The sequence below is a fragment of the Hyla sarda genome, chromosome 9, assembly GCF_029499605.1.
Source record: "Hyla sarda isolate aHylSar1 chromosome 9, aHylSar1.hap1, whole genome shotgun sequence".
NCBI lineage: Eukaryota > Metazoa > Chordata > Amphibia > Anura > Hylidae > Hyla > Hyla sarda.
The window spans coordinates 86,356,992-86,384,732 of record NC_079197.1 but is presented as its reverse complement, the minus strand read 5'-3'; the positions used below and the strand labels follow the sequence as shown (position 1 = coordinate 86,384,732).

The window sequence follows — 27,741 nt, the reverse complement described above, 5'->3', positions numbered from 1 at the left end:
AGGTTTTGATAAATCTCCCCCATAGTCTTCTAGGCCATGTGCATCCTTGTCTGTGAAGCAAGAGACTGACCTCTTTATAAGAAGCCGAGCCCTGGCTTTATACACAGCAGGGGATAGAGAATGAAGAGTAGAGCATACCCCCTCAGTAAATGATCTGTCCCACTTATACAAATTCTCTTCGGCTATGCCAAGTACGCCAGTTATTTAAGAAGTGTTTTGCACCTGTTTTACCAGTTATAAAATGGATTTAACCCTGTATAAAATCCAAAGCATTTATATAATGTACAGACATAACAGCTGTTAAAAAGCTGCAGATTTTATTAACTTTGTTATATATAGTAATATATCCTCATTACATGGTTTTTTGTTTATTGAATTATCTTTCAGTTTTTTTAAGCTTGTGCACATGGATTACCTGAAACTGAAAGAGAGCCTGTGGTGATTATATTTATCTGCTACCAATGGTCCCCAGATGTAGGAATTTTCATATTTACTTAAAGGGTACCTCTCATCAAATAAACTTTTGATATATTTTAGATTAATGAATGTTGAATAACTTTCCAATAGCATGTTAATGAAAAATATGCCTCTTTTTATTGTATTTTTCCCGATCAGTCCTGTCAGCAAGCATTTCTGACTCATGCTGGAGTCCTAAACACTCAGAGCTGCCAGCCTGCTTTGTTCACAGCCAAACAGGCTGTGACCAAAGCAGGCTGGCAGCTCTGAGTGTTCTCCTTTGTGAACAAAGCAGACTGGCAGCTCGTAGTGTTTAGGACTCCAGCATGAGTCTGAAATGCTTGCTGCCAGGACTGGTAGGGAGACCCCTAGTGGTCATTTCTTCAAAGTGGAAAATTAAATAGAAAGAAGCATATTTTTTAATAACATGCAATTGTAAAGTTATTCTGCATACATTAATATATAATATATCAAAAGTTTTTTTTGATGAGAGGTACCCTTTAAGTATATTATTAGCCTGTCCCTGAATAATCAGATGGGCAGGAAATTTATTTCAGAAAGTGATGTGAATTCTAAGCTATGACCCTTAGCATCGTAGTCGCACCCTCTTGAGCTTGACTTTCATTCCCTTCGCCTCATATTTATCCCCCCCTGAATCTCATTCACATTCCCTCAATCTCATATTCCCATGGGCCCCGCTACAGTCTAATTCACACCCCTGCAGGCTAATTCACATCCCCCTGAGCTTATCGGTTACACCTTTTTCAAATAATGTTTCACCCTTCTGACTACTTAGGGAAAAGTGCAGATAGTTAACCAAATAGTAAAACCCTTACAGTAATAAAAATGTGAGATCCATCAACAGCAGGTTATTGACCGTTTCCAGGGACCTACAGGAAATGGATTTCTACACCACACTAAGTAAAAACTAGTTAATTAAAAAAAAAAACTGAAGACTTACAAACCAAAAACAAAAAAAGGTGCTCACTTTTATATTTCACAGCATAGTCAATTTTGCCTGGTAATATAAACGCTGCAACATGCATGAAATGCAATAATTGCATGAAAGTGTATTTGCTATTTTATGGGATTAAACATAAGTAGTTTCAAAATCCATTAGGTAATTGTATTATGTACTGTACAATAGCCATTTTATGCTATTAATGTAATCATTATTTCAGGATTATTTTGAGAAGTTATTACCTTTTTCTCGGAACATACAGTCACATTTTATTATTATTTCATCAATCTGTATACACAGTTATAAGTGAGCCCACAATATGTCAGTTCAGTTTCTATTCCTGAGATTAGACTCAATATGAAACGTGCATTACTTTAGAGGGAATGTACGGCCTAGATTTTTGGGGATTTTTTTTACTGATAAGAGCCATATACTAAAACATGGATATAACGGTATATTTTTTCGGACAGATGTGTCAAAAAAGACTGTTGGCACTTCTTAGCTCTTTTGTTCTTAGATAGATACAAACATACTGTGTAAGGGCAGGATCACACATTGGCCCTGATTTACTAAAACTGGAGTGCTTAATGTGGAGTGTTTCTTTTTACTGCCCCCCCCCCCCCCATTTAGTAATCTGTCGCCTGTCTCTTTTTTTTTTTTTCCTGTTGCATGGGTTTAAATCTGTCGCACAAAATGTATCCTGCTCTGACAGGCAGTATTGCCAAGATGCTTACATCCAACATCCAAGATGCTTACATCCAATTAAAGATAGGAAAGTGAGAAGCAATCACACAGAACAAATTAACTTCTTAAGGACTGAGGGGTTTTCGGTTTTTGCACTTTCGTTTTTTTCCTCCTCTCCTTTTAAAAATCATAACCCTTTACATTTTTCAATTTTGCACCTAAAAATCCATATGATGGCTTATCTTTTGCACCACCAATTCTACTTTGCAGTGACATCAGTCATTTTACCCAAAAATCTACAGCGAAACGGAAAAAAAAATCATTGTGAGATGAAATTGAAGAGAAAACGCCATTTTGTAACTTTTGGGGGCTTCCATTTCTATGCAGTGCATATTTCAGTAAAATGACACCTGATCTTTATTCTGTAGGTCCATACGGTTAAAATGATACCCTGCTTATATCGGTTTAATTTTGTCGTACTTCTGGAAAAAATCGTAACTACATGCACGGAAATTTATACGTTTAAAATTGCCATCTTCTGAACCCTATAACTTATTTTTTTTTTCTGCGTATGGGGCGGTATGAGGGCAAATTTTTTGTGCCGTGATCTGACATTTTTAGCAGTACAATTTTTGTATTGATCGGACTTTTTGATCACTTTTTATTAATTTTTTCATGATATTAAAAAGCGACCAAAAATACGTTATTTTGGACTTTGGAATTTCTTTGCACGTACACCATTGACCGTGCGGTTTAATGAATTATATATTTTTATAGTTCGGACATTTACGCACGCGGCGATACCACATATGTTTATTTTTATTCACAGTTTTTTTTTCATGGGAAAAGGGGGGCGATTTGAACTTTTATTAGGGAAGGGGTTAAATAACCTTTTGTTAGTTTTTTTTTTTTTTCACTTTTTTTTTTGCAGTGCTATAGCTCCCATAGCACTGCACACACTGATCTCCTATGCTGATTCCTGCAGAGCCATAGCTTTGATCGCCGCATCTGAAGGGTTAACAGCGCGAGGCACCAACGATCGGTGCCGCACGCTGTTAGCCCAGGGTCCCGGCTATGATTAGCAGCTGGGACCGACCCGGTGTGATGCGGGGTCATGGCGTGACCCCGTTTTTAACACCGGGAGCGGGCTAAGGACGTACAGGTACGTCCTAAGTCATTAAGGGGTTAAGATATATGGGTCAAAAATAATTTTAAAAAGTTGTACAATGTAACATGTTGAAAGGCTGCATTCACACAGCCATCTGGGTCTGTAATTTCAGACTACATTAGTACTTGTACTACTACTACCCCCATCATAAAACAGGATCTATTCCAGAGGCTGAGGGATTGATCGCACTGGGTCTCACTTCTGAGACCCGACCCGATCAGAAGTTATTAAGCAGGGGAGCAGGTGGCATGCTCCTCCCCAGCGATGTACAGGGTACTTTTACTTTCATTTTTAAATTCCCCGCCGGGAGCCCTGAATGGCCGGTACTGAGGAGCCATTCAGGCCTCCCGTCAGGGTTTTCAAATAGAAAGTGGTGGGGAAAGATATATACACACTGCTCAAAGAACAGAAAGGGAACACTTAAACAACACAATGTAACTCCAAGTCAATCCCACTTCTGTGAAATCACACTGTCCACTGAGGAAGCAACACTGATTGACAATCAATTTCACATGCTATTGTGCAAATGGAACAGGTGGAAATTATAGGCAATTAGCAAGACACCCCCAATAAAGGAGTGGTCTGTGTTCACCACCATAAAAAAAAAAATGTGTAAATAAAAATATGTGGGATTGCGGTGTGTGTAAATGTCCAAACTATAAAAATATTATATATTATTAAAGTATTTTTGGTCACTTTTTATATCATAAAAAAATGAATAAAAAGCGATAAAAAAGTCTGATCAATGCAAAAATGGTACCGATAAAAACTTCAGAACACGGCGCAAAAAATGAGCCCTCATACCGGCCCGTATACGGAAAAATAAAAAAGTTATTGGCGTCAGAAGATGACAACGTATAAATTTTCCTGCATGTAGTTATGATTTTTTTCAGAAGTATGACAAAATCAAGTCACCTATATAAGTAGGGTATGGTTTTAATCGTATGGACCTACAGAATAAAGATAAGGTGTCATTTTTACCAAAAAATGCACTGTGTAGAAACGGAAGCCCCCAAAAGTTACAAAATGACATTTTTTCTTCAATTTTGTGGCACAATGAATTTTTTTTCCATTTTGCCGTGGATTTTTTGGTAAAATGACTAATGTCACTGCAAAGTAGAATTGGTGTCGCAAAAAATAAGCCATAATATGGAATTTTATGTGCAAAATTGAAAGCGTTATGATTTTTAGTAGGTGATGAGGAAAAAATGAAAATGTAAAAACAGAAAACCGCTCCTTAAGGCGTTAAGGACATTATATCGAAGTTGGATCAACCTGTAGTGTGGTTTTCCACTTTGATTTTGAGTGTGACTCCATATCCAGACCTCCATGGGTTGATAAATTTGATTTCCATTGATCATTTTTGTGTGATTTTGTTGTCAGCACATTCAACTATTCAACTATGTAAAGACGAAAGTATTTCATACAATTAGTTCATTCATTCAGATCTAGGATGTGTTATCTTAGTGTCCCCTTTATTTTTTGAGTTAGCAGATAGACAGTTGGAGATGTCGGCGCTGGATGAAGGAGCCAGGAGAAGTAGTAGCATAAAATCAAGGCAGGTTTATTGGATGCAACGCGTTTCGCTGCGCATGCGCAGCAAAACGCATTGCATCCAATAAACCTGCCTTGATTTTATGCTACTACTTCTCCTGGCTCCTTCATCCAGCGCCGACATCTCCTACGATCTATCTGCTAACTTATCGTTCCCAAGGAGGACACATATATGTTCAGGCGCTTCCCATTGTTGTGTGTGTGCACACAACCAACTCTGGTAAGCGGCGTAGGATAGATCTCTTCCCCCTCCCTATAGGCCTGACCTGCTGATCCCGCACATGGAGCGCCTTCTGCTTACCTTTTAGATTACTTGCCTTTATTTTTTGAGCAGTGTAGAATCGCTGGGGGTGGGGGTATATATCTGCCCCCTCCCCCGTAGCGCTTCTATATATCTTGCCACCCCTGCTGCACTATAAAAAGTCTTGCTCCTCACAGTGCATTTATATAGGTATTGTCCCCCGCAGCGCAATCATATGCCCCTCTGCAGCGCATGTGTGTGTATATGTGTGTGTGTGTGTGTGTGTGTGTGTATATATATATATATATATATATATATATATACACACTTATGCCCCCGCAGAGCTATCATAAGCCCCCGGCAATGCTATGAATGAAAAGTATTCTAACAGCAGCGCATCTGGCTGGGAAGCAAGCCGTCCCGATGCGCTGCTGAAAGAATACTTGTCATTCATAGCGCTGCGGCGGCATATGTACATAGAAGCACTGTGGGGGGGGGGGGCAGATAATGCTATATGTCTGGCCCCCACAGCGCTTCTATAATCATATGCTTCTGCAGCGCTATGAATGAAAAGTATTCTCTCAGCAGTGCATTCTTTTCATTCATAGCGCTGCCGGGGGCTTTTGATAGTGCTCGGGTAGAGAATATATATATACACATGTGCTGCGGGGGGGGGGGGAGCTAATGATTGCGCTGTGGGAGACAATACCTATATAAATGCGCTGTGGGGAGCAAGACTTATATAGCGCAGAAGGGGGCAAGATATATAGAAGCGCTGCGGGGGGAGGGGGGTCAGACATATACCCCCCCAACTGCAGCGCTTCTATTTTAAAACTCATCCGGGAGCCCTGAATGGCTCCTCAGTACCGGCCATTCAGGTCTTCCGACGGGGAATTTAAAAATGGAAGTAAAAGTACACTGTACATCGCTGGGGAGCAGAGCATGCCGCCCGCTCCCCTGCTTAATAACTTCTGAGAGTTTGGTTTACATAAAAAAATTTAACACCAGCTTTTTGATAGTGTAAAAATCCCAGAAATGGTTGTAGTTTTATTTTTTTGTTTTTCTTAGTTTTTTGAAGGGAAAAGGTTTTATTTAACCTCTTCAGGACGTGGGGCGTATGCATACGCCCTGCATCCTGAGTCCTTAAGGACGTAGGTCATATGCCCGTGGGAATTCCGGTCCCTGCCGCTAGCCGGTTGGGGACCGGACGGGGATGCCTGCTGGAATCAGTCAGCAGGCATCCCGGCATATTGCCTGCCGAGTAAGGACCCCCCCCCCCCCCCCCATGTCGGTGATTGCAGAAAATCGCATGTCAATTCAGCGATTTTCTGCTATTCCGTGCTGATCGGGTCTCTGGTGACCCGATTACCCGGAAAATATGGATGATTGGAGCTGTCAGTGACAGCCCCGATCATCCTGAGGGATAGGAGCGAGGTCGCAGTGCTGCGATGTCCTCCTTTCCCCTGCCATTGGTCAGAACTGAACTCTGAGCAATGGCAGCGTAGGACAGTGGGTTGCCATGGCAACCCCCCTTTCTGCCCTCCCCTGGATGTCGGGCATAACGGGGGGAGAAGATGGAGGCCGGTACTTGGAGGAGAAGATAAGTGGGGACCACCGATCGTCGCTGGAGACAGTGGAGATCACGGCACAGGTAGGGAAGCGACGGTGGGGGGGGCGACGGTTAAGTAAGGGGGCAGTAAGCGATATTTACTGCTGCCCTTCCTAGTGGGTGCCAAACTGCAACTCCTAGCATGCCCAGACAGCCTTTGGCTGTTACAGTGGTGGGCAAACGGTTGCCCTCCAGATGTTGCCAAACTCCAGCTCTCAGCATGCCTAGACTGCCCAGGCATGCTGGGAGTTGTAGTTCTGTAACATCTGTCCCTTCAGATTTTGCAATTTTCATGACATTTTTGAAAATTGCTGCTCTACTTTGAAGCCCTCTAATGTTTTCAAAAAGTAAAAATAAGTCCATTTTATGATGCCAACATAAAGTAGACATATTGTATTTGTGAATCAATATAAAATGTATTTGGTATATCAATTTTCCTTACAAGCAGAGAGTTTAAAAGTTAGAAAAATGCCAAATTTTCTAAATTTTCATGACATTTTGGGATTTTTCACCAAAAAAGGATGCAAGTAACGACGAAAATTTACCACCAAAATAAAGTAGAATATGTCACGAAAAATATGTATCTCAGATACAGAATATTTGGTAAAAGCGTTTTAGAGTTATTAATGATGGTGGTCAGAATTGCGAAAAAGGGCTGCGTCCTTAAGGGGTTAAGTAATTATTTAAAAAAGAAATAATTATTATTAAAAAATGTTTTTTTTTTAAATGTCTTTTTTTTTTTTTCTTGGTCACTGCACCTGCACTTACATTTAAGCTCAGAAATGTTTTATTTATTCAGTTATCGCTTATCTGGGCACTAGTAACCATGGAATATTTAGTGAGATGTTTCCGCCAGAGTTTACTGTGATGTTTTTGATAATCTCCCCCATTGAGTGAGCTGAGCCTTATTTGCGCTATTTTGAGCATTTGTCAAGAAATAAAAGTTTCCTTTAAGTAGAGGTCACTGATATCTAATAACAAGCTGAACATTGCATTATGTATCGGAGTACAACAAAAATAGTTTTGTTGCAGAGACAATTGGGAGTGTCCCAGGCTTGCTAAAGCAGATGACAGCTGTGCTCCTCTTTGGCTATCAGCTATCCATTCAAAGTGACATTTAGCAGTCACACAACCAAAATCAGCTGTACCTGACAATCCTAACCCAGGGCTGGAGCATTACATTTAGTAGAGAAACCATGGTCTGACCTACAGAGATAGTAGGTTACCGTTTTTAGCATTTAGCATTTTTTTCAATAATTCACTGATCTAAATTGAGAGTAAATCTGCCATATATACTCGAGTATAAGCCGACCCGAATATAAGCCGAGGCCCCTAATTTTACCCCAAAAACCCAGGAAAAGTTATTGACTCGACTATAAGCCTAGGGTGGAAAATACATTATCCCCCCATGTAATCATCCAGTCCCCCGTCATCATCCCCCCCCCTTCATCATCACTGCCTGTCAATCCCTTCATCAGTGGTCTTCAACCTGCGGACCTCCAGATGTTACAAAACTACAACTCCCAGCATGCCCGGACAGCCATCAGCTGTCCAGGCATGCTGGGAGTTGTAGTTTGGAAACCTCTGGAGGTGCGCAGGTTGAAGACCACTGCGGCCTTCGTCATCATCCTGCCCCCCCCCCTTTTGTTTTGTACTCACCCCCCCCTCGGCGGGAGTTGGTCCGGGCCATCTATGCTGCAGGGACCGTTGGGTGGGGATAGTTAGTCGTTGCGGGCTATCCATTTTCACTGGGGAGGCCTCTTCTCCTCGCTTAGGGCGACGACACACAGGGAAGTTGCGCATGAACGTCCCTGTGCGTCGTCGTCAAGGCAACGTCACTACTCCGGGGCCGGGCCCCGAAGCGCGGAGAAGAGCCCTCCCCCCCCCCCCCGGTGAAAATGGACAGCCCGCAACGACTAGCCAGCCCCACCGGATGGTCCCTGCAGCATAGATGGCCCGGACCAGCTCACCCTAACTTACACCGAGGGGGGGTGAGTACAAAACAAAAGGGGGGGGGGGGCTGAATGATGACGAAGGCCGCAGTGGTCTTCAACCTGCGGACCTCCAGAGGTTTCAGAACTACAACACCCAGCATGCCTGGACAGCCGGTGGCTGTCAGGGCTTGCTGGGAGTTGTAGTTTTGCACATCTGGAGGTCCGCAGGTTGAAGACCACTGATGAAGGGATTGACAGGCGGAGAGTTCACTCGAGTATAAGCTGAGGGGGGCATTTTCAGTACGAAAAATCGTGCTGAAAAACTCTGCTTATACTCGAGTATATACGGTAAATATGTGAACCTTAATAAATAAATGGAAAGCCCAGATGGATATGCTAAATCAGTGTTTTCTAACCAGAGTGCCTCCAGGTATTGCAAAACTACAACTTCCAGCATGCCTGGACAGCCAAAGGCTGTTCAGGCATGCTGTAATTTGTAGTTTTGCAACACCCTGGTTAGGAAACATTGTGCTAAATAACCATTACATTGTTTTTTGAGAACTTTCAAGAATTTTTTTTTCAATTCTGAATGACCAAAACTGTAATATAAAAATGTCACTGTGTTAAAGGTGCTGATCTCTGATCCCCTCAGTCACTAAAATGAACAGACAGCAGCCCTCAGCTGATCCCTGTGCCCATTTGTTTCTGCTCGGATAGTGAATCTCTACGCCGCTCGTGCCATTCCTTGACTACCAGTGACTTACAGCATTGTAAATGTGTTTCTATATTATTAGGTTTGTATATTCACTTATGAGATCTACATACTTGTATCTAAGGTTAAATCGTCTGTTCTGCCATAGTTCGCAGTTTATAACAATACCTGTCACCCTGCCCCTTGTCTCTCTGTGCAGATCCTAGCACTAAAACAGATGAGCACCTGCCAAGCTATATTTACCCAGCCTGTGAGGTCAGCTATCCAAGAATGGACATGGCAAGCAGAGCCTCTCCAGTAGTATTTTTAGCTCAGTCCTTATCCATTTGTTGAAAGTTTGTCTTCCAGTTACAGTCCCACAGTTGCCTGGGAAATTGTTGGGTTCCACTTGGCAAGAGAGGAAGGAAGAAATGTAAAGCTGGCACCAGGGCATTAGGATGGTATATCAGTCTGGACAATTGTGTTGATTCGGCGTACGGGTCATAAAGGTAAGAGACAAAACCCCCAAATGGTCAACTTGAGGGTTTATCACATTGATGCCTGAGAGATCTGTGATTAGTTGTTTTTCTAACCAGTAAAGTAAATACCTATTTTCCTTTTAGCTTTTTTTTATAATTATAATAAAGGGCTGTTCAGAATTGTATCTATACATAATAAAAATGATAAAACCTGTATTACATTAGAGACTAGTAACCTATTCATGAAATCAAAAACATTATCAACAACTGAGATTGTTAAAAATGACAAAACCTTAAACACAAAATCTTCTGTGGGCATTTCTTTTCTTAGCCTTTCGTAACTAGTACAGGTCAAACCATGTCATCTTTACATCTGCACTGTAGAGATCATTAGATTTAATTACCTGTTATTTTTATATTTAATTGTAGAAGGTATTAGGAATACAATTGGGTTATCCGCACCTTTAGGGTAAACCACAACATTGTATTTGATATCTTCCTATCTGTCCAAAAGAGATCATCATTAAATACAGTTAATTTATTTACAGAATTGTTTATAGCAGACAAGCAGGTTAAATTAATTCTAAAACTATCCTTACGTATGTGTAAAAAGTTAAGGGAATTGTCCAACTTACTAATGTGTATAGGGTTGTCATGCCTCTCACAACATCGGATGTTGGGGAAAGAAGCATTGGAGGTTAACATGCCTGATTTCTTATTCCCTGCAGGAGATAAGCTGTTGTAATAAAGATAAAGGTGTCTGGCAGTGGCTTATTCCTCTCTACATTGAAACAGGCATGTTTAGTTGGCTGAACCGAGCATGCATGTTTATGGAGAGGTCAAATGAGTGTTCTAAAGACAGCTCAGCTTTAGAGGGGTTGTCTCTGGGAACTGTGGGAACAACTCTTATTAGGGCTATGTTTTGGTGATACAGACCTTTAATTTAATAGATTAGGATGTGTATTGTTTGATAGTAGAAATCAATTGAGTTAACTGTTGATTCACCTTCATATTTCTTTAAATCAATGGTCCATACTGTGACTGAGAATAGAAAACTGTGGTTTTAAATCAATGGTCCATACTGTGACTGCTGCCAAGCATTTTCTTCTTATCTCACTTACCAAGCAATTGTGAGGTCAGCTGCTGCACCAAAGAAGACAGAATGGTTGCTAGGAAAACAATACTTCACTACTACAGTGTTTAGATAGGGATGTCAGACAGCACATCCTCAATAACCAGTCTGCCTCTGATTATTCAAGCCCTCATTTCAAGGTCTAAAAGCCAGTATAGTTTCCATATTTATTTTATATATATTACATATATATATATATATATGTGTGTGTGTGTGTGTGTGTGTGTATATAATATATATATATATATATATATATATATATATATATATATATATATGTTAATAATGAAAGGGGAAACAAAGGCTTTGGCTTGTTAAAATCCAATCCATTGAACTCAGTCAGGCTGCCCTTCTACACTTCAAATTTTGGTGGATTCTGTTGGCAGGATCTGCCAACATTTAGGTAATAGGCATAGCAAGCCCTAGGATACTAACAGCTATAAAGATTTCCACTAATAGCTAGAACAAGGGGCCAAGACACTCTGCAGAGCATCACACCCCTTTGGTTTGTATAAGGTCTCGAGGCCATAAGCTTGTACAGATGAAAACTAAGTTCTGATGTTAGTCATGAAAAATTCTGTAAAACTACCCAGCACTGCGGTAGTACTAGATAGGACCCAATGGATCTCACAGACTTTAGCATGCAGTAATTCTACAAAATTCACATTTCGTTTTTGCTCTTTTTTTTTTTTACAGCTTTAACATCTAATATCGTTTTGTGCTGAAAATGGTAACCTGCAGATGTCTGAAGATGAGTGTTATGGATATTACTAAGATGTTTTCCATCCTAAGGCCAAAAGAAGGTGAGGAGGCAGCTGAAGAGAGCCGTGAATTACATTTGGCAGTGACAATGGATAACGTCGAGAACTTAGCATGTCTATTGTCACAAGACAAATATAAGAAATTGGTCAACAGTCAAAGTGGTTGGGGCGTCCCAGTATCTCCTCTTCGCTTGGCTGCCTCCAAAGGCTCACTAGAATGTTTGAAGATACTCCTGGCTAATGGGGCAGAAGTGGACATCTTAGATGTGAAGGCTCAAACCCCTTTATTCACTGCAGTCAGTAGTGGCCATTTGGACTGCGTCAGAGAATTGCTCAAAGCTGGAGCTTGTCCTTCAGGAAGCATCTATAACAACTGCACTCCAGTACTGAATGCTGCCAGGGAAGGCAATGTCAGTATCTTAAGGGAACTACTAGATTATGGTGCAGAACCTAATGTCAAATGCAAGTTGCCTGACTGGAGTACAAACATTGCAACAGCTACTGGACCATTGTACCTCTCAGCTGTCTATGGGCATCTGGAGTGTTTTAGGACATTGCTTCTTTATGGGGCTGATCCAGATTACAACTGCACAGATGAGAAACTTCTTAAACGGATAAAGAGTCCTAAGACAGTACTAGATGTGTGCCTGAAACATGGATGTAAGACACCATTTGTGAAGTTACTGATCGATTTTGGAGCTAATGTCTACTTGCCTGACATTCACATTTCTAAGTCATTCCCTAATCATGAAGCAATGGAACTTCTGGCTAGAGAAAGAGGTAAGTGTAGTTGAGGCAAATAGTACCTTACCTTTTCATATTCATAGCCATATCAATATTAAATGTAAAGATATACACCTGTCTAAATATTCGCCAATCATACATGTCGTAAAAGTTAGATTAGTGGTGTTGGCAGCTTTGGTGGAGTGGTGATTATGTCTGGAAAAAAAACTATTAATTTTGGAAAAGATCTCAAGAACAGTTTCTTGCTGTACCCCTCCAGACTCACTTGTGTTATCTGAAAAGTGAATAACTGGAAAAAAGAGGTTTCTCCAAAAGCATAAATAATAGCCCAAAATTATAAAGCTGAAAATATTGTAGCAACAACATTGAGATACCATTATGCAGATTGCTACAGTGCTGTCTCTAGCACTTCCAGGAATATTAGGGTGGTAACAGATCAGGAGTATAACCCCCACAAAATGATGTGTATACATGTATAGTTATCAAATAATACCACTATACCAGGACTAAATATTGCCATCCTACAGTGATAACATATTACTTCATACTGTTATTAAAGAAAACACAATAAACAAATGATACCACTATAAAGCCCAATAATACAACCATACTACTGTTACCACTGCTGAGTGACTCAATAATACTATCATACTGTTACTAAATAAAAAGCACTATACTAATATCAATAGCACTAAACAGGGACCATGTAGTGGAAGATACTAGTTTTACACGGGCACTTTACAGATCGCATAGGTGACTAAAGTTCAATTAAATCCAATGCTCACAGGCTCACTGATTGCAGTCATTCTTTATGATCTGGCCCAGACCACCCTGAAATCTTCTTCCAGCCACAACATGAGTCTGCAGAGTTTGCTTCCCTGGCTATCGTTAGCTCATCACTTTTTTCTGCATTCTTTTACCAATCTTCACAAAATTCCTACCCTGTTGCTACTCCCAATTCTGCGTCTGTTGTTGTCCCTATTGCTGTACTGACTGTTTCATAGTGCCCCCAAATACTGTTATGCCAAATACAATAATGCCAGATAAATCCTAATATAGTGTACAAGACAGTAATAATATACCATACAGTAAATGTACTCCCCTTTCTGCCCCACAAAATAGTAGTGCCCCACACATTAATAAAGCCCTCTTTTATGTTCCCTACAAAGAAAAAAAAAGTGCAAAAGCCCTGTAGACAGTAATAATAAAGTTTGGCAGTAATATTGCCCTTTTTCTTTCTCAACACAGTTTGTTTACACCACACAGGAAAAATGCCATCCTTTGTCACCCTTACAAAGCAGTAATGTTCCCTTTTTGAGCTGTAGAAAGTAGTAATGCCCCTTTGTGCCCATAGAGGATAGCAAAGGTGGACATTGTTATTGTGAGGCAGATGGTATTAATATCAATGCTCCTCTACTGCTCCAAAACAGTAGTAAGAAACCCCTTTGTGCCTGTACACAATCAAGATGTGATTGTATCCTATTTTTTGCCCTAATAAAAAAATTAAACTTGTACTCACCATACCCCAATCCCATGGCAAGTGGACCAGTTGATGCTTCTTCTGGAGTGTCCTGACATCCTGTGTGTGATTCTGGTATTGTGTAGGCTGCAGGCCTAAAACAGCATGTGAGACAAGTGAGAGAATAGCAAAGCTCAAGGATAGCTTTTAATTGGACTTATGAATTCAGGATCTGTGGTCAAAAGTCCCTGGGCAAGTGACCAGTTGTTTTCTTTACCATTGTCCCTGCTTGTAATGTAGTCCAGAGCTGCATTCACAAATACGAACAAAGCAGTCCTCAGTGACTCACTCAATCCAAATACTATACCGCAAAAAGTGATGGGCACCGCCAATATGTAAACCGTGGGTGCCGACACAGTTGTCAAAACTCGACAATATGAACACAAAAGGAAAAAGCTGACAACCTAAGTGAATGCACACCAACTACCATATATATGTATACTAAAAAAAATTATCTTTATTGAAAAAACACACATAAGAAGGGGTACAGACACCATAAAAACCACTTACAAAACATTCAACAAAATTCAGAGAGCCTAGGAATGTAATCCTATCTCTATCCCCTGACTCGTGCAAAATGAGCAGATAAGGTGACCATATTAAATTGCATATATGTAAACAGCTATATAGGCATGCCAGAGCCCCACAATGTGGCAAAAAATTAAGAAGAAAACACAATCCCCATGTGAAGTGCCTAATGCGTAAAAACTAATCACATCATTATATACCATAAAACAAGTAAAAGTGTGTTTATCTCAAAGCATTACAAAGTGCCTATGTGAAAACCATGCACTGACTAACTGTAAATAATATGTATGACAAAATACCTAGGCCCCCCCCCCCCATAAACTAGAGGTAATAAGCCTCAATGACCCTGTGAGAAGCTGCAGAAAAAATACCAACTACTGTGATAGACAGTGAAACATAAGGACAGTGTCACCCAGAGTCAGGGGACCGGCTTGCTCGACGCGTTCCGCCACACTAAACTGTGGCTTCCTCAGGAGGAAGCCACCGTTTAGTGTGGCGGAACGCGTCGAGCAAGCCGGTCCCCTGACTCTGGGTGACACTGTCCTTATGTTTGACTGTCTATCACAGTAGTTGGTATTTTTTCTGCAGCCAGATGCCCTAGCTTCTCACAGGGTCATTTGGGCTTATTACCGCTAGTTTATGTATTTTGTCATACATATTATTTACAGTCAGTGCATGGTTTTCACATAGGCACTTTGTAATGCTTTGAGATAAACACACTTTTCCTTGTTTTATGGTATATAATGATGTGATTAGTTTTTACGCACTAGGCACTTCACATGGGGATTGTGTTTTCTTCTTAATTTTTTGCCACATTGTGGGGCTCTGGCGTGCCTATATAGCTGTTTACATATATGCAATTTAATATGGTCACCTTATCTGCTCATTTTGCACGAGTCAGGGGATAGAGATAGGATTACATTCCTAGGCTCTCTGAATTTTGTTGAATGTTTTTTAAGTGGTTTTAATGGTGTCTGTACCCCTTCTTATGTGTGTTTTTTCAATAAAGATAATTTTTTTTATTATACATATATATGGTAGTTGGTGTGCATTCACTTAGGTTGTCAGCTTTTTCCTTATGTGTTCATATCACTCAATTCAAAGGCTGTGTGTGTAACGGATATGTGGTTAAATGATTGGATGAAGCCAGCTAACCATAAAAAACTTTTCAATATTAATAAAATATGATATAGAGAAAGCTGAATAATTATCACTGTTAAAAATACCTCTGCAGGGCCCTTGCAATTACATAAAAATAGGCATATGTTTCAACAATTTCGGCTTAACACACACTTAATGTATATAATAATACACTCTGCAATTATAAGCTCATGCCACCTGTAATGAAAAATATAGCACTTATGTCTGTAACCTTGAGCCCTGATCACTCATATGCATATAGAACAAGATTTTAGCGATATGTTTAACCTGTAAAAACAAAAACAGAACATATATTGATGTTATGGGCATAAAATATCGGGACTGTGTTCCACCTCCAAACAAGAAAGGCGTTCCTAAAATGCAAATCAAGGCAATTGCTCCAATGCTGATACCGGTACTCTGTGGGCTCCATGGGCACCATGGTCAATCTACTCTGATGCATCAGACATTGGTGGGTGGAAATCCTGGCTGATCCATGCCTGATTCATCTTCACAAAGGCCAGTCTCTCCATTTTTCGTGGACAGACGAGTTCTCCTTGGGGTTACTATGGCTCCTGCCGCACTAAATCCCCGCTCTGATGGCACATTACTGGCGGCCACAAATCAAGTTTGGCTGCCCAGAAGTCCAGCGGATCTTCAAGGTGTGTTGGCATGGTCATGTCAAGGTATGCCACCAGCTGCTGGTTCAGGTCCTGCTCCAGGTCTACCTGCTGCTGATGAGTTGCTTCACTCTGCGGGTGAAGAAAGCTATTCATCAGCGACTGTAAACTCAGGCTGCTGATGATGGAGCTGGTACTGCTCCTGCCACCCCACCCCTTCCCAGCAGCCATGGCAGTGGAAGGTGAGTGCAGAGGCCCAGAGGCCCTCCCGAATCAGACCTGCGAGAGGATGGACGATGGCGCAGATAGGCATCGGCCAACTGACTACGTAGGATGTCTCTGTAGTAGGTCATTTTGTCCTCCCTCTCAGTGGGTGTAAAAAAGGCCATCATTTTGTGGTGGTAGCGAGGGTCCAATAAGGTGGAGATCCAGAAGTCATCCCACTGCCGAATGGTGACAATTTGGTGGTCACTACGCAAGCAAGTGAGCATGCATCGTGCCATTTGTGCAAGTGACTCTGAGGGACTCCCTGCATCCATCTCCCCTGCATACTGCTACAGTGTGTCTGGGTCCTCTGTCTCGCCTTCCCCATAACCCCCTAGCTGCTCCTGCTCCTTCTCTCATGTCAGATGACATGAAAAACCCACCCATCTCGCGAAACCTAAACTGTGCTCCATTGTTCAACTCCCCCTCCTCCAGTTCAGCCCCCACAGGGCCCATGTGGCTGTGAGATGTAGGCGCCACGTCTCCAGTGCCCTGACCAGCCATCGTTTCCAACACGTGTTTTAGTAAATGAAGCAGTGGAATGACGTAGCTCATCCCGTAATCCTGGCAACTGACTAATAATGTGGCTTCCACGTATGAGCTGCCACTGGTTGACATTGAAGTTAAACAGGGGAGTCCCCCTATCTGATTGGATCATCAAGAAATTGGTGACGGCTTTTCTCTGTTTGTATAGTCGGTCCAACATATGGAGGGTGGAATTCCAATGTGTGGAAACGTCGCAAATCTGACTTTGTTGGGGGATACGGTTCTGACACTGCAGATCAAGGAGGGTGTGCTTTGAGGTATATGAGTGGCTGAAGTGCATGCAAAGTTTTCTTCCCATTGTTAGGGTGCAGATGGGAAGAACACTTCAGGAACTGCTTGACAACCAGATTGAACATGTGTGCCATGCAGGGCGCATGTCTCAGGCTTCCTTGTCGCAGTGCAGACAAGATGTTCTTCTCATTGTTTGACACCATGGTTCCCATTTCAAGTTTTTGTGGAGTAAGCCATGATTCGATTTCTTGAAGAATGACTTTTAGCAGTCCCCTGTGTGACTCCGTTCTCCAAGGCAAACCATGTGAAGAACAGCGTGACACCGCCGTGCCCTGCACACATGGTATGCTGGAGGGGCACTGAGACTTGTCCGTGAAGTGGAGGCTGAGGACACGGTGGAGGATGAAGAGGCAGAGTTGCACACTGTCACAGGAACGATGGTCTGAGAGCATGGAGGCGGAAGCGGCGTGACCTGTCCAAGTTGCTGTTGTAGCTATGCAGGAACCACATTTACCCAGTGGGCCATAAAGGACATGCATTGTCCCTGACTGTCGTTACAGCTCCACATGTCGGCGCTGCCGTGCACTTTGGTACACACCCACCGGCTCAAGGACTGTCTCACCTTCTGTTCCACAAAAGTGTGCAGGGCTGGTACTGCCTTCTTCACAAAGAAATGACGGCTTGGGACTTTCCACCCCGCTCGGCACAAGCTGTCAGTTCTCTGAAAGGTGCAGAGTCCTCCACCTGAAAAGGGAGAAACTGCAGTGCCAGCAACTTGGACAGGAGCACATTCAGCTTCTGCGCCATTGGATGAGTGGGCGCATACTGTTGTCTCTTGTTGGCGGAATGACGGACTTGAAGTAGGAGGAGCAGGAGCATCTGGAACAACAAAAGATGGATATGACACACAGCTCCCTTCAGCTGAGGTGGAATCTTGGCTGGCTGAAACAGGGAGCGGCGTGCCACTGGGTGATGCAGCAGGCTGGACCCCCACATCGGAGCCATGGTTCTCCCAGGCCGCTATGTGGTGACGCTGCATATATTGACGCAGGGCCGTGGTGCCAACATTGGGACCCTGGCCACGCTTCACTTTCTGCCGACACATCTTGCATATGGCCAGGTTAACATCCTCCGGATGCTTGGTGAAGAACTACCACACCCCCGAGTAGCTGATTTTCCCATCAACAGTCTGCACTGATTGACTGCTACTGCCGCCGACTCCAGTAACCCCTGTTCCACTACCTCCCAGAAAGGTAGGCTGTCGCGAAGCAGGTGGTCTAACCCTGAATTGTTTGGCTCCAGAATTTCCACTTCTGCCACCATGCTGACTGCCAAACATGCTACCACCTTGCTGGCTCAGCTGCTGCCTCACGGGCAACCTGCAACCCTCTTCTCCTGATGATTATGAAGCGCCTTCTGCACATCGGCTTCATCATCATCGAGTTGTGTCTGCACGTCACTGATGTCCTCCTCAGGTTCCTCAACAGTGTCTGCTTCAGAAGCCTGAATGCTCGCAACACCTCCCACGCCACTCTCCTCATCACTACTTGCCCGCCCAGTGGAGGAAGCGGCAGATGTGTCCTCCACTTCTTGGCTGGGCAGTAGCTGCTGACTGTCCTCTATTAGATCGTCCTTACTAAATAGTGGAGCTGAACCCACAGCATAATATATTTCTGTAGGGGAGGGAACAGCATGAGACGGAGGCAATGGGAGGACAGGAACTGCTCCTGGGCCATGCCAACTGAGGGTTGTGTCTGAGGAATCCACCGACTGTTGACTGGAAATGTCAGATGTCACTTGTGAAGTGGATGACAGTGTTAACCAATCGATGACGGCAGATGGGTTGCTGGTCGAGACACGACCGCTAGCTGATACCGGGAGCTCAGGCCTCTCGTTGCGACTCCTGCTGCCACTCAACCTCTGCCTGACGAATTTAGGCCTGTGCCACTCCTCTGTGCATGTTCTGGCACTTCTCTGCCTGACATATTAAGTGCGTATATGAGTGGAGTACAATATGCTTTACTACTCTTAAAGGGGTATTCCAGGAAAAACCTTTTTTATATATATCAACTGGCTCCAGAAAGTTAAACAGATTTGTAAATTACTTCTATTAAAAAATCTTAACCCTTCCAATAATTATCAGCTGCTGAATTTGAGTTGTTTTCTGTCTGGCAACAGTGCTTTCTGCTGACATCTCTGCTTGTCTTAGGAACTGCACAGAGCAGAATAGGTTTGCTATGGGGATTTGCTTCTACTCTGGACAGTTCCCGAGACAGGTGTCATCAGAGAGCACTTAGACAGAAAAGAACAACTCAACTTCAGCAGCTCATAAGTACTGAAAGGATTAAGATTTATTACTAGAAGTAATTTACAAGTTTAACTTTCTGGAGCCAGTTGATATATAAAAAAAAAAGTTTTTTTTTCTGGATAACACCTTTAAAACAGTATTTGTCTACAACACCAGCAGGTGTGTTCTTTTGACTGGCCTTTCACAGTATCTAGGCCCTTACTGTAACATCAGCGCTCCGGCCAGACACACTGGCCATGAGCGCTCTCCTCCCATGTCCCTGCTGCTGGTGGGGCTGGGATTTGCATTGCGGGACGTGCCCGCATGCGAGTTCCAGCACATCACTCACCTTCCTGGTCTTCCGTGTTCTCAGTCGGAGCTCTGTGATTTAAAGGGACAGTACACCCTAATTAGTGTCTTCTTCCCCTACAAGTGTGTGCACCTCCCCCAGCCCTGGGTCAAATCTTTGTTGCCCTAGTGCCTGAGAGAAATCTACTGTGTTCCTGGTTATCTGATCCTTGTTCTGTGACCTGACCCAGCTACTGTGCCGCCTGCCCTGACCTTCAGCTTTCCTGAACACGTCTTGTCCTTATCCTTCTTTACCACGCTTTATCCCAACAACCTGTGGGGACGAGTCGTGCCAGGGGTAGCGACCTGGGTGCCACCTGCCACAGCAAGACCATCCCGCTTTGCGGCGGGCTCTGGTGAAAACCAGCGGCACCTTAGACTGCGCTCCCTGGCACTGCTCACGTCATCATCCACACAGGCCCAGAGGATCCACCACCTGCCGTGACCCTTACAATTAAGACTTAAGTGGAACAAAATGGTACACCACTTAGATGTACGTATGTGGTATGCACTTATTGAGGGGAGGACAATGTGCTCCAGTACGCTTAAAAAAGTATTTGTCTACAACACCAGCAGGTGTGTACTTTTGGCTGGCCTTTCACAGTATTTAGGCCCTTAAAGGGCTTATCCAGGAAAAAAAAACTTTTTTAATATATCAACTGGCTCAAGAAAGTTAAACAGATTTTTAAATTACTTCTATTAAAAAATCTTATTCCTTTCAGTACTTATAAGCTGCTGAAGTTGAGTTGCTCTTTTCTGTCCAAGTGCTCTATTATGACACTGTCAGACTGTCTGTCTCGGGAACTGTCCAGAGTAGAAGAAAATCCCCATGGCAAACCTCTTCTACTCTGTGCAGTTCCTGAGACAAGCAGAGATGTCAGCAGAGAGCAATGTTGCCAGACAGAAAAGAACAACTCAACTTCAGTAGCTGATAATTATTGGAAGGATTAAAATTTTTTAATAGAAGTCATTTATAAATCTGTTTAACTTTCTGGAGCCAGTTGAAATAAAAAATATTTTTTTTCCTGGAATACCCCTTTAAGACTTTAACAGGAACAAAATGGTACACCACTTAGATGTACGTATCTGGTATGCACTTATGAGGGGAGGACAACACGCTCCAGTACGCTTAAAACAGTATTTGTCTACAACACCAGAAGGTGTGTACTTTTGGCTGGCCTTTCACAGTATCGAGGCCCTTAAGACTTTAACATGAACAAAATGGTACACCACTTAGATGTACGCACAGGTTACACTTTAAAGAGGACAATACACTTTTAGTGCTCTGCTCACCCTAACTGGCTCGCTACTGTTTGCTTTTCAGTTGTTGTACACACCATTGCTGCAGCACACAGTCGCTGTGTACTACACCCAAAATTGCACTTTCTCTCTCAATCTCACTCCCTTACCTATCAGTGCTTCTAGGCTTGATTTGGGCTGGAGGTGAGTCGCTGCTGTAAAAAAGCTTTTCTGTGCAACACACACTGCTGTCTGTCTGTCTCTCTCTGTGTAATAGAATGCTGATGTGACTGGCCGCAAGATGACTGCAGATTATATAGGGCTGTGACATCACAGGAGTGGCTGGCTGCTGTTAGGCTGCATGCTGCATGTGATTCAGGGTCATCCAGCCGACCCTTGTTACCGCCTTCCCAGGATTCCTTGCCCCAGGTCCTCACATATGGTTCCACCATTTTAGATGCTCTGGAGCCTGGACCGCACTAAATGGAGTCAAATGAAGCGATTTGTGCGATCGAATCGCAGCGATATTCGCATTCGTTACTATTCAAATTTTTCCTGAAATTCGTAACGAATTTGGATTTGTCAGATTCGATTCGCTCATCCCTAATCCGGCCTTCTACAGTGATATGAGAAGAATAGTGAATCTGGGAGAGATGTGCTCTGATCATGGAGGTCTGAACAGCCAGACTGAGACTGAACAAAACTTTTGACGTATCTGTGTGACATATGTTAACATACAAAATTAATTAGAATAAAAAGTCTAGTATCTTGGTAAATAAATTACTTACCACATACTCACTTGTAGACTATTTTTAATAATCAGCAAAATTGTCAATGTAGCATCACTGGATATGTTACCCAAATTGTTGGGCGCCCAGGGCTGTGGTCAGAGGTGTACATATGCTTTAAAGCGTACCTACAATCATGTGTTCAATTTTCAGAAAATCGTACAGCACTGTGCACCCTAGTCATTTTTCAAAACAGCCTGCATTTTATATACAGCGTGGAGTGGGGAGAAAGGCACCCTGTTCAGGGATTTAGGCGCTGTTCACCCCTGTGTCCGTCATATACTGTAACTATGCAGTCAGAGACTAAGATTCCTGCTTTGTCTCCATGGCACCCCTTTCCAGCACGAGACCCAGTGTAATGTGATTCTATGGTGCTGGGTTTTGCGCTGGAGACTGCTGCCATGGAGACGGAGCAGGAAGCTCTGTCTCATAATTCATACAAATATACAGCAGGGAGAACACCCATTCAGGGATTTAGGCACCAAATTTGAAATGCATGTGATTTAGACAAATGACCATCGTGCACAATCTAAAAAGCATTAGCTGTACCCTTTAAAAGAGCCCACAGGATATGCCATGAGTGTCTGATAGAAGAGGATGTACCATTTAGATGGAGCAGCCACATCCAGGAGTAAACTGAATGGAATGTTTATATGCTATGCTATGTTTAAAGGGGTACTCAACCCCTAGGGTCCTTTGGATAGGGGATAAGATGTCTGATCACGGGGGTCCCGCCACTGGGACAGCACCCACCTGTTACTGCTCCGGAAGCGCTGGAGGGTCTGGCTCCTGACCATGGGGACGGAAGATTGTGACGTCATGACTCCGCCTCCGTGTGACGTAGCACCCCGCCCCCTCAATGCAAGTCTATGGGAGGGGGCGTGACAGCCGCTAATAAGAACTGGAAGGATTAAGAATTTTTAATAGAAGGAATTTACAAATCTGTTTAACTTTCTGGCACCAGTTGATTTAAACAAAAAAAAAAAAAAAATTTCCACCGGAGTACCCCTTTAACTTACGGATGGTCACTTAAGGACGGAGGGCGTCGCCGGTCGGTGATCGGAACGGGATGCCTACTGAGATCATTCAGCAGGCATCCTGTGCCAATGCCCAGGGGGGGGTACTGAGCAGACCCCCCCCCCCCCATATCGGCAATTGCAGCAAATCGCCAGTGAAAACAAGGGGGATCGGGGTTGTCCAAACAACCACGATCCCCCTAAAAGGATAGGAGTGAGGTGGCAGGGGTGCGACCGCTCCTATCCCTTCTATTGGTCGTTCAGAAGCAACAACCAATAGCAGATCGGGGTCGGGGGGGTTATCGTTCGGTTCCCCCGTTCAGCCCACCCACAGTAGGCTGGGCAGAATGGGGAAACCGAGAGGGACCGGCGCTGAAGGTCCACTCACCCATCGGCGGTGGCAGAAGGCGACAATCGGCGGGGGCAGCGGGTGACGATGCGGCTCCCTGGATCCTACGGAAGCCGGTGAGTTGCCTAGCAACATCTGGAGGGCTACAGTCTGAGACCACTATACAGTGGTCTCTAAACTGTGACCATTCAGATCTTGCAAAACTATAACTCCCAGCTTGCCCAAACAGCTGTCTCGGCATGCTGGGAGTTTTAGTTGCATACCTCCAGCTGTTGCATAACTACATCTCCCAGCATACTTTTCAGCGATCAGTACATGCTGGGAGTTGTAGTTTTGCAACAGCTGGAGTCACACTGGTTGGAAAATACTGAATTAGGTAACAGAACCTAACTGAAGGTTTTCCAACCAGTGTGCCTCCAGCTGTTGGAAAACAACTCCCACCATGTACAGTCTGTCAGTGCATGCTGGGAGTTGTAGTTTTTCAACAGCTGGAGGACTACATTGAGTTTCCTGCTTCAAGTTTGAGCTGCAGCAAATTTTCCACCGCAGCGCAAACTCTTAGCGGGAAACTCGCCATAAACTGTAAAATGTATTCTAAAAACACTACACTAACACAAAATAAAGGGTAAAACACTACATATACACCCCCTTACACTGTCCCCTCTCCCAATAAAAATGAAAACGTATCATGCGGCAGTGTTTCCAAAACAGAGCCTCCAGCTGTTGCAAAACAACAACTCCCAGCATTGCAGGACAGCCACTGACTGTCCAGGCATGCTGGGAGTTTAGCAACATCTAGAGGCACCCTGTTTGGGAATCACCGGCGTAGGATACCCCTATGTCCACCCCTATGCAATCCCTAATTTAGTTCTAAAATGGGAATGGCGCTCTTACTTCGGAGCCCTGTCGTATTTCAAGGAAACAGTTTAGGGCCACATATGGGGTATTTCCGTACTCGGGAGCAATTGCACTACAAATTTTGGGGGGCTTTTTCTCCTTTTACCCCTTATGAAAAGGAAGAGTTGGGGGTCTATACCAGCCTGTTAGTGTAAAAAAAAAAAAAAACATTTTACACTAAAATGCTGGTGTTGCCCAATACTTTCTATTTTCACAAGAGTTAAAAGGAAAAAAAGACCCCCAAAATTTGTAACGCAATTTCTCCTGAGTATGGAAATACACCATATGTGGGTGTAAAATGCTCTGCGGGCGCACAACAAGGCTCAGGAGTGAGAGCGCACTATGTACAGTTGATGCCTAAATTGATTTGCACAGGGGTGGCTGATTTACAGCAGTTCTGACATAAACGCAAAAAAATAAATACACGTGTGACCTCATTTTGGAAACTACACGCCTCAGGGAACATAACAAAGGGTATAGTGAGCCTTAACACCCCACAGGTATTTGACAAATTTTTGTTAAAGTTGGATGGGAAAATGAAGAAAACATTTTTTTTTTCACAAAAATGTTGGTGTTACCCTAAATTTTTCATTTTCACAAGGGAAAATAGGAAAAATAAATCAAATTTGTAACCCCATTTCTTCTGAGTAAGAACATACCCCATATGTGGAGGTAAAGTGCTCTGCGGGTGAAGAGAAATGCTCAGAAGAGAAGGAGCACCATTGGGATTTTAAAGAGAAAATTTGTCCGGAATTGAAGGCCACGTATGTTTACAAAGCCCCCATAGCTATGGACAATGGACCCCCCCCCCACATGTGACCCCATTTTGGAAAGTACACCCCTCACGTAATGTAATAAGGGGTACAGTGAGCATTTACGCCCCACAGGTGTCTGACAGATTTTTGGAACAGTGGTCCGTGAAAATGAAAAATGTAATTTTTCATTTGCACAGCCCACTGTTCCAAAGATCTATCAAACACCAATGGGGTGTAAATGCTCACTGCACCACTTATTAAATTCTGTGAGGGGTGTAGTTTCCAAAATGGGGTCACATGTGGGGGGAGGGGTCCACTGTTCTGGCACCACGGGGGCTTTGTAAAAGCTCAATGGCGCTCCTTCTCTTCTGAGCATTGTAGTGCGCCAGCAGAGCACTTGATGGCCACACAGGGGGTATTTCCATGCTCAGAAGAAATGGAGTACAAATTTTGGGAGCATTTTTTCTTATTACCCCTTGTAAAAATTTTACATTTTGGGAAAAACCAGCATTTTATAAAAAAAAACTGTATTTTTTCATTTACACATCCGACTTTAACCAAAAGATGTCAAACACCTGTGGGGTTTAAAGGCTCTAAGGCTCACTGTACCCCTTGTTACATTCCTTGAGGGGTGCAGTTTCCAAAATAGTATGCCATGTGTTTTTTTTCTGTTCTGGCACCATCGGAGCATGCAACATGCCGCCCAAAAAACATTTCAGCAAAATTTGCTTTCCAAAAGCCAAATGTGACTCCTTCTCTTCTGAACATTGTAGTTCGCCTGTAGAGCATTTTACATCCTAACATGGGGTATTTCCATACTCAGAAGAGATAAGGGGTTACACATTTAGGGGGGGCATTTTCCCCCATTGCCCTTAGTAAAAATTGTAAATTTGGGGGGGAAAACTGCATTTTAGTGCAAATTTTTTTTTTCATTTACACATCAGATTTTAACGAAAAGTCGTCAAACACCTGTGGGGTTTTAAGACTCACTGTATCCCTTGTTATGTGCCTTGAGGGTGTAGTTTCCAAAATAGTATGCCTTTTTTTTTTTTTTTTTCTATTCTGGCACCATAGGGGCTTCCTAAATGTGACATGCCCCTCAACAACCATTTCAGTAAAGCTCACTATCCAAAATTCCATTGTCACTCCTTCCCTTCTGAGCCCTCTACTGCGCTTGCCGAGCATTTCACATACACATATGAGGTATTTCCTTACCTCCTATTACCCCTTGTAAAAGTTCAAAAACTGGGTTTACAAGAACATGCGAGTGTAAAAAATTAAGATTTTGAATTTTCTCCTTCACTTTGCTGCTATTCCTGTGAAACACCTAAAGGGTTAACAAACTTTCTGAATGTAATTTTGAATACTTTGAGGGGTGTAGTTTTTATAATGGGGTCATTTATGGCGTATTTCTAGGCCCTTCAAATCCACTTCAAAACTGAACTGGTCCCTGAAGAATTCAGATTTAGAAAATTTTGTGAAAAATTAGAAAATTGCTGCTGAACTTTTATGCCCTCTGATGTCTTCCAAAAGTTAAAACATGTAAATTTTATGATGCAAACATAAAGTAGACATATTGTTTGTGTGAATCAATATATACGTAATTTGGAATGTCTATTTTCCTTACAAGCAGAGAGCTTCAAAGTTTGAAAATGCTAAATTTTCAATTTTTTCATCAAATTTGGGAATTTTTCACCAAGAAATGATGCAAGTATCAACGAAAACGTACCACTTACATAAAATAGAATATGTCACGAAAAAACAGTCTCGGAATCCAGTTTATAAGTAAAACCATCCCAGAGTTATTAGGTCAGATTTGAAAAAAATGCTCCCGTCCTTAGGGTCATAATGGGCTACGTCTCCAAGGGGTTAAGTAAGAGATTTACAATTATCTAACATATATTTATTTCTGTTTCCACTATATAGTACATCCAAAGTCTCTGATGTCCCAGTGCCGTCTGACTATCCTGAACTTGGTAAGACAAGGGGGAAAGATGCAACATCTCCACCAGTTAGAGATCCCGCACACAATGATCAAATATCTCCTGCATAAGACATAATCACAGCAAGAAATCATCAAGACTGCAAGAAGATAAGCTGGACTTCTGAAGAGCGCACCCTGAAGACCGCACAGCAGCAGTTATTAAGTCTAAACATGAAATTGGGCATCACATAACTGGTCATGTGTCTCATTCAGTTATATGCGTAGAGGGGAGGTTTGACCCACCAAAGAGTGAAGGACATGCAGAGATCAGAGTGATTGTGTTTTAATGTATCATTAATGTAGTCTACAGTGGTGTACTACTAAGAGGACAGGCACCTGACGGCTATGAGGATTTTGGGGGGGAGGAAACATGGCACTGAACCGCTGCCCCTGCTTGCCATGACCTGAAGCTGACCACTACAGGGAATTATTGGCACACAGATTTATCCAGCTCCTACTGACATAACTGAAAAAATATATAATGTACAGTTTTACCCAGTGGAGTCTTCTTACAGAAAGAATTGTTATATTTATCATGTTAGAAAACAGACTCTTCAGCACAAATATATTATACAATATTTTTGAGGTTTTTTTAATCAAATAAAGACATGGTACATTTGGAGATTTGGCAGAACTCTCAGCAGTGAGTGGGACTTACACATTTTTATGTACGCCCCTGGTCTCAGACCAAAAAATCAAGGAAGAAACAGTGCTCTGTATCCAGTAACCTTTGTAGAGGAGTGTTGGGATCTAATAGACTGGCTCATTTCTGAATTGTAAAGCTATTTATAAATCGGAACCTAGTGGCCTCTGCCA

General features: G+C 42.8%; 1 protein-coding gene across 3 annotated transcripts; it reads left to right on the top strand.

The window, feature by feature from the left end:
- LOC130292063 (ankyrin repeat and SOCS box protein 12-like) lies at window positions 1-27,741 on the top strand. Of its 3 annotated transcripts, XM_056541524.1 has the most exons (5): window positions 113-191; window positions 9,260-9,401; window positions 9,519-9,807; window positions 11,606-12,450; window positions 26,868-27,741. In XM_056541524.1, the coding sequence occupies exons 4-5, from the start codon at window positions 11,637-11,639 to the stop codon at window positions 26,999-27,001; spliced, it is 948 nt and encodes a 315-aa protein (XP_056397499.1). In that variant the 5' UTR covers window positions 113-191; window positions 9,260-9,401; window positions 9,519-9,807; window positions 11,606-11,636; the 3' UTR covers window positions 27,002-27,741. The 3 variants fall into 3 exon arrangements, with proteins under 3 accessions (XP_056397498.1, XP_056397499.1, XP_056397497.1); XM_056541523.1 differs by lacking the exon at window positions 9,260-9,401 and having other exon boundaries at window positions 1-145; XM_056541522.1 differs by lacking the exons at window positions 113-191; window positions 9,260-9,401; window positions 9,519-9,807 and adding an exon at window positions 10,909-11,049 and having other exon boundaries at window positions 26,868-27,739.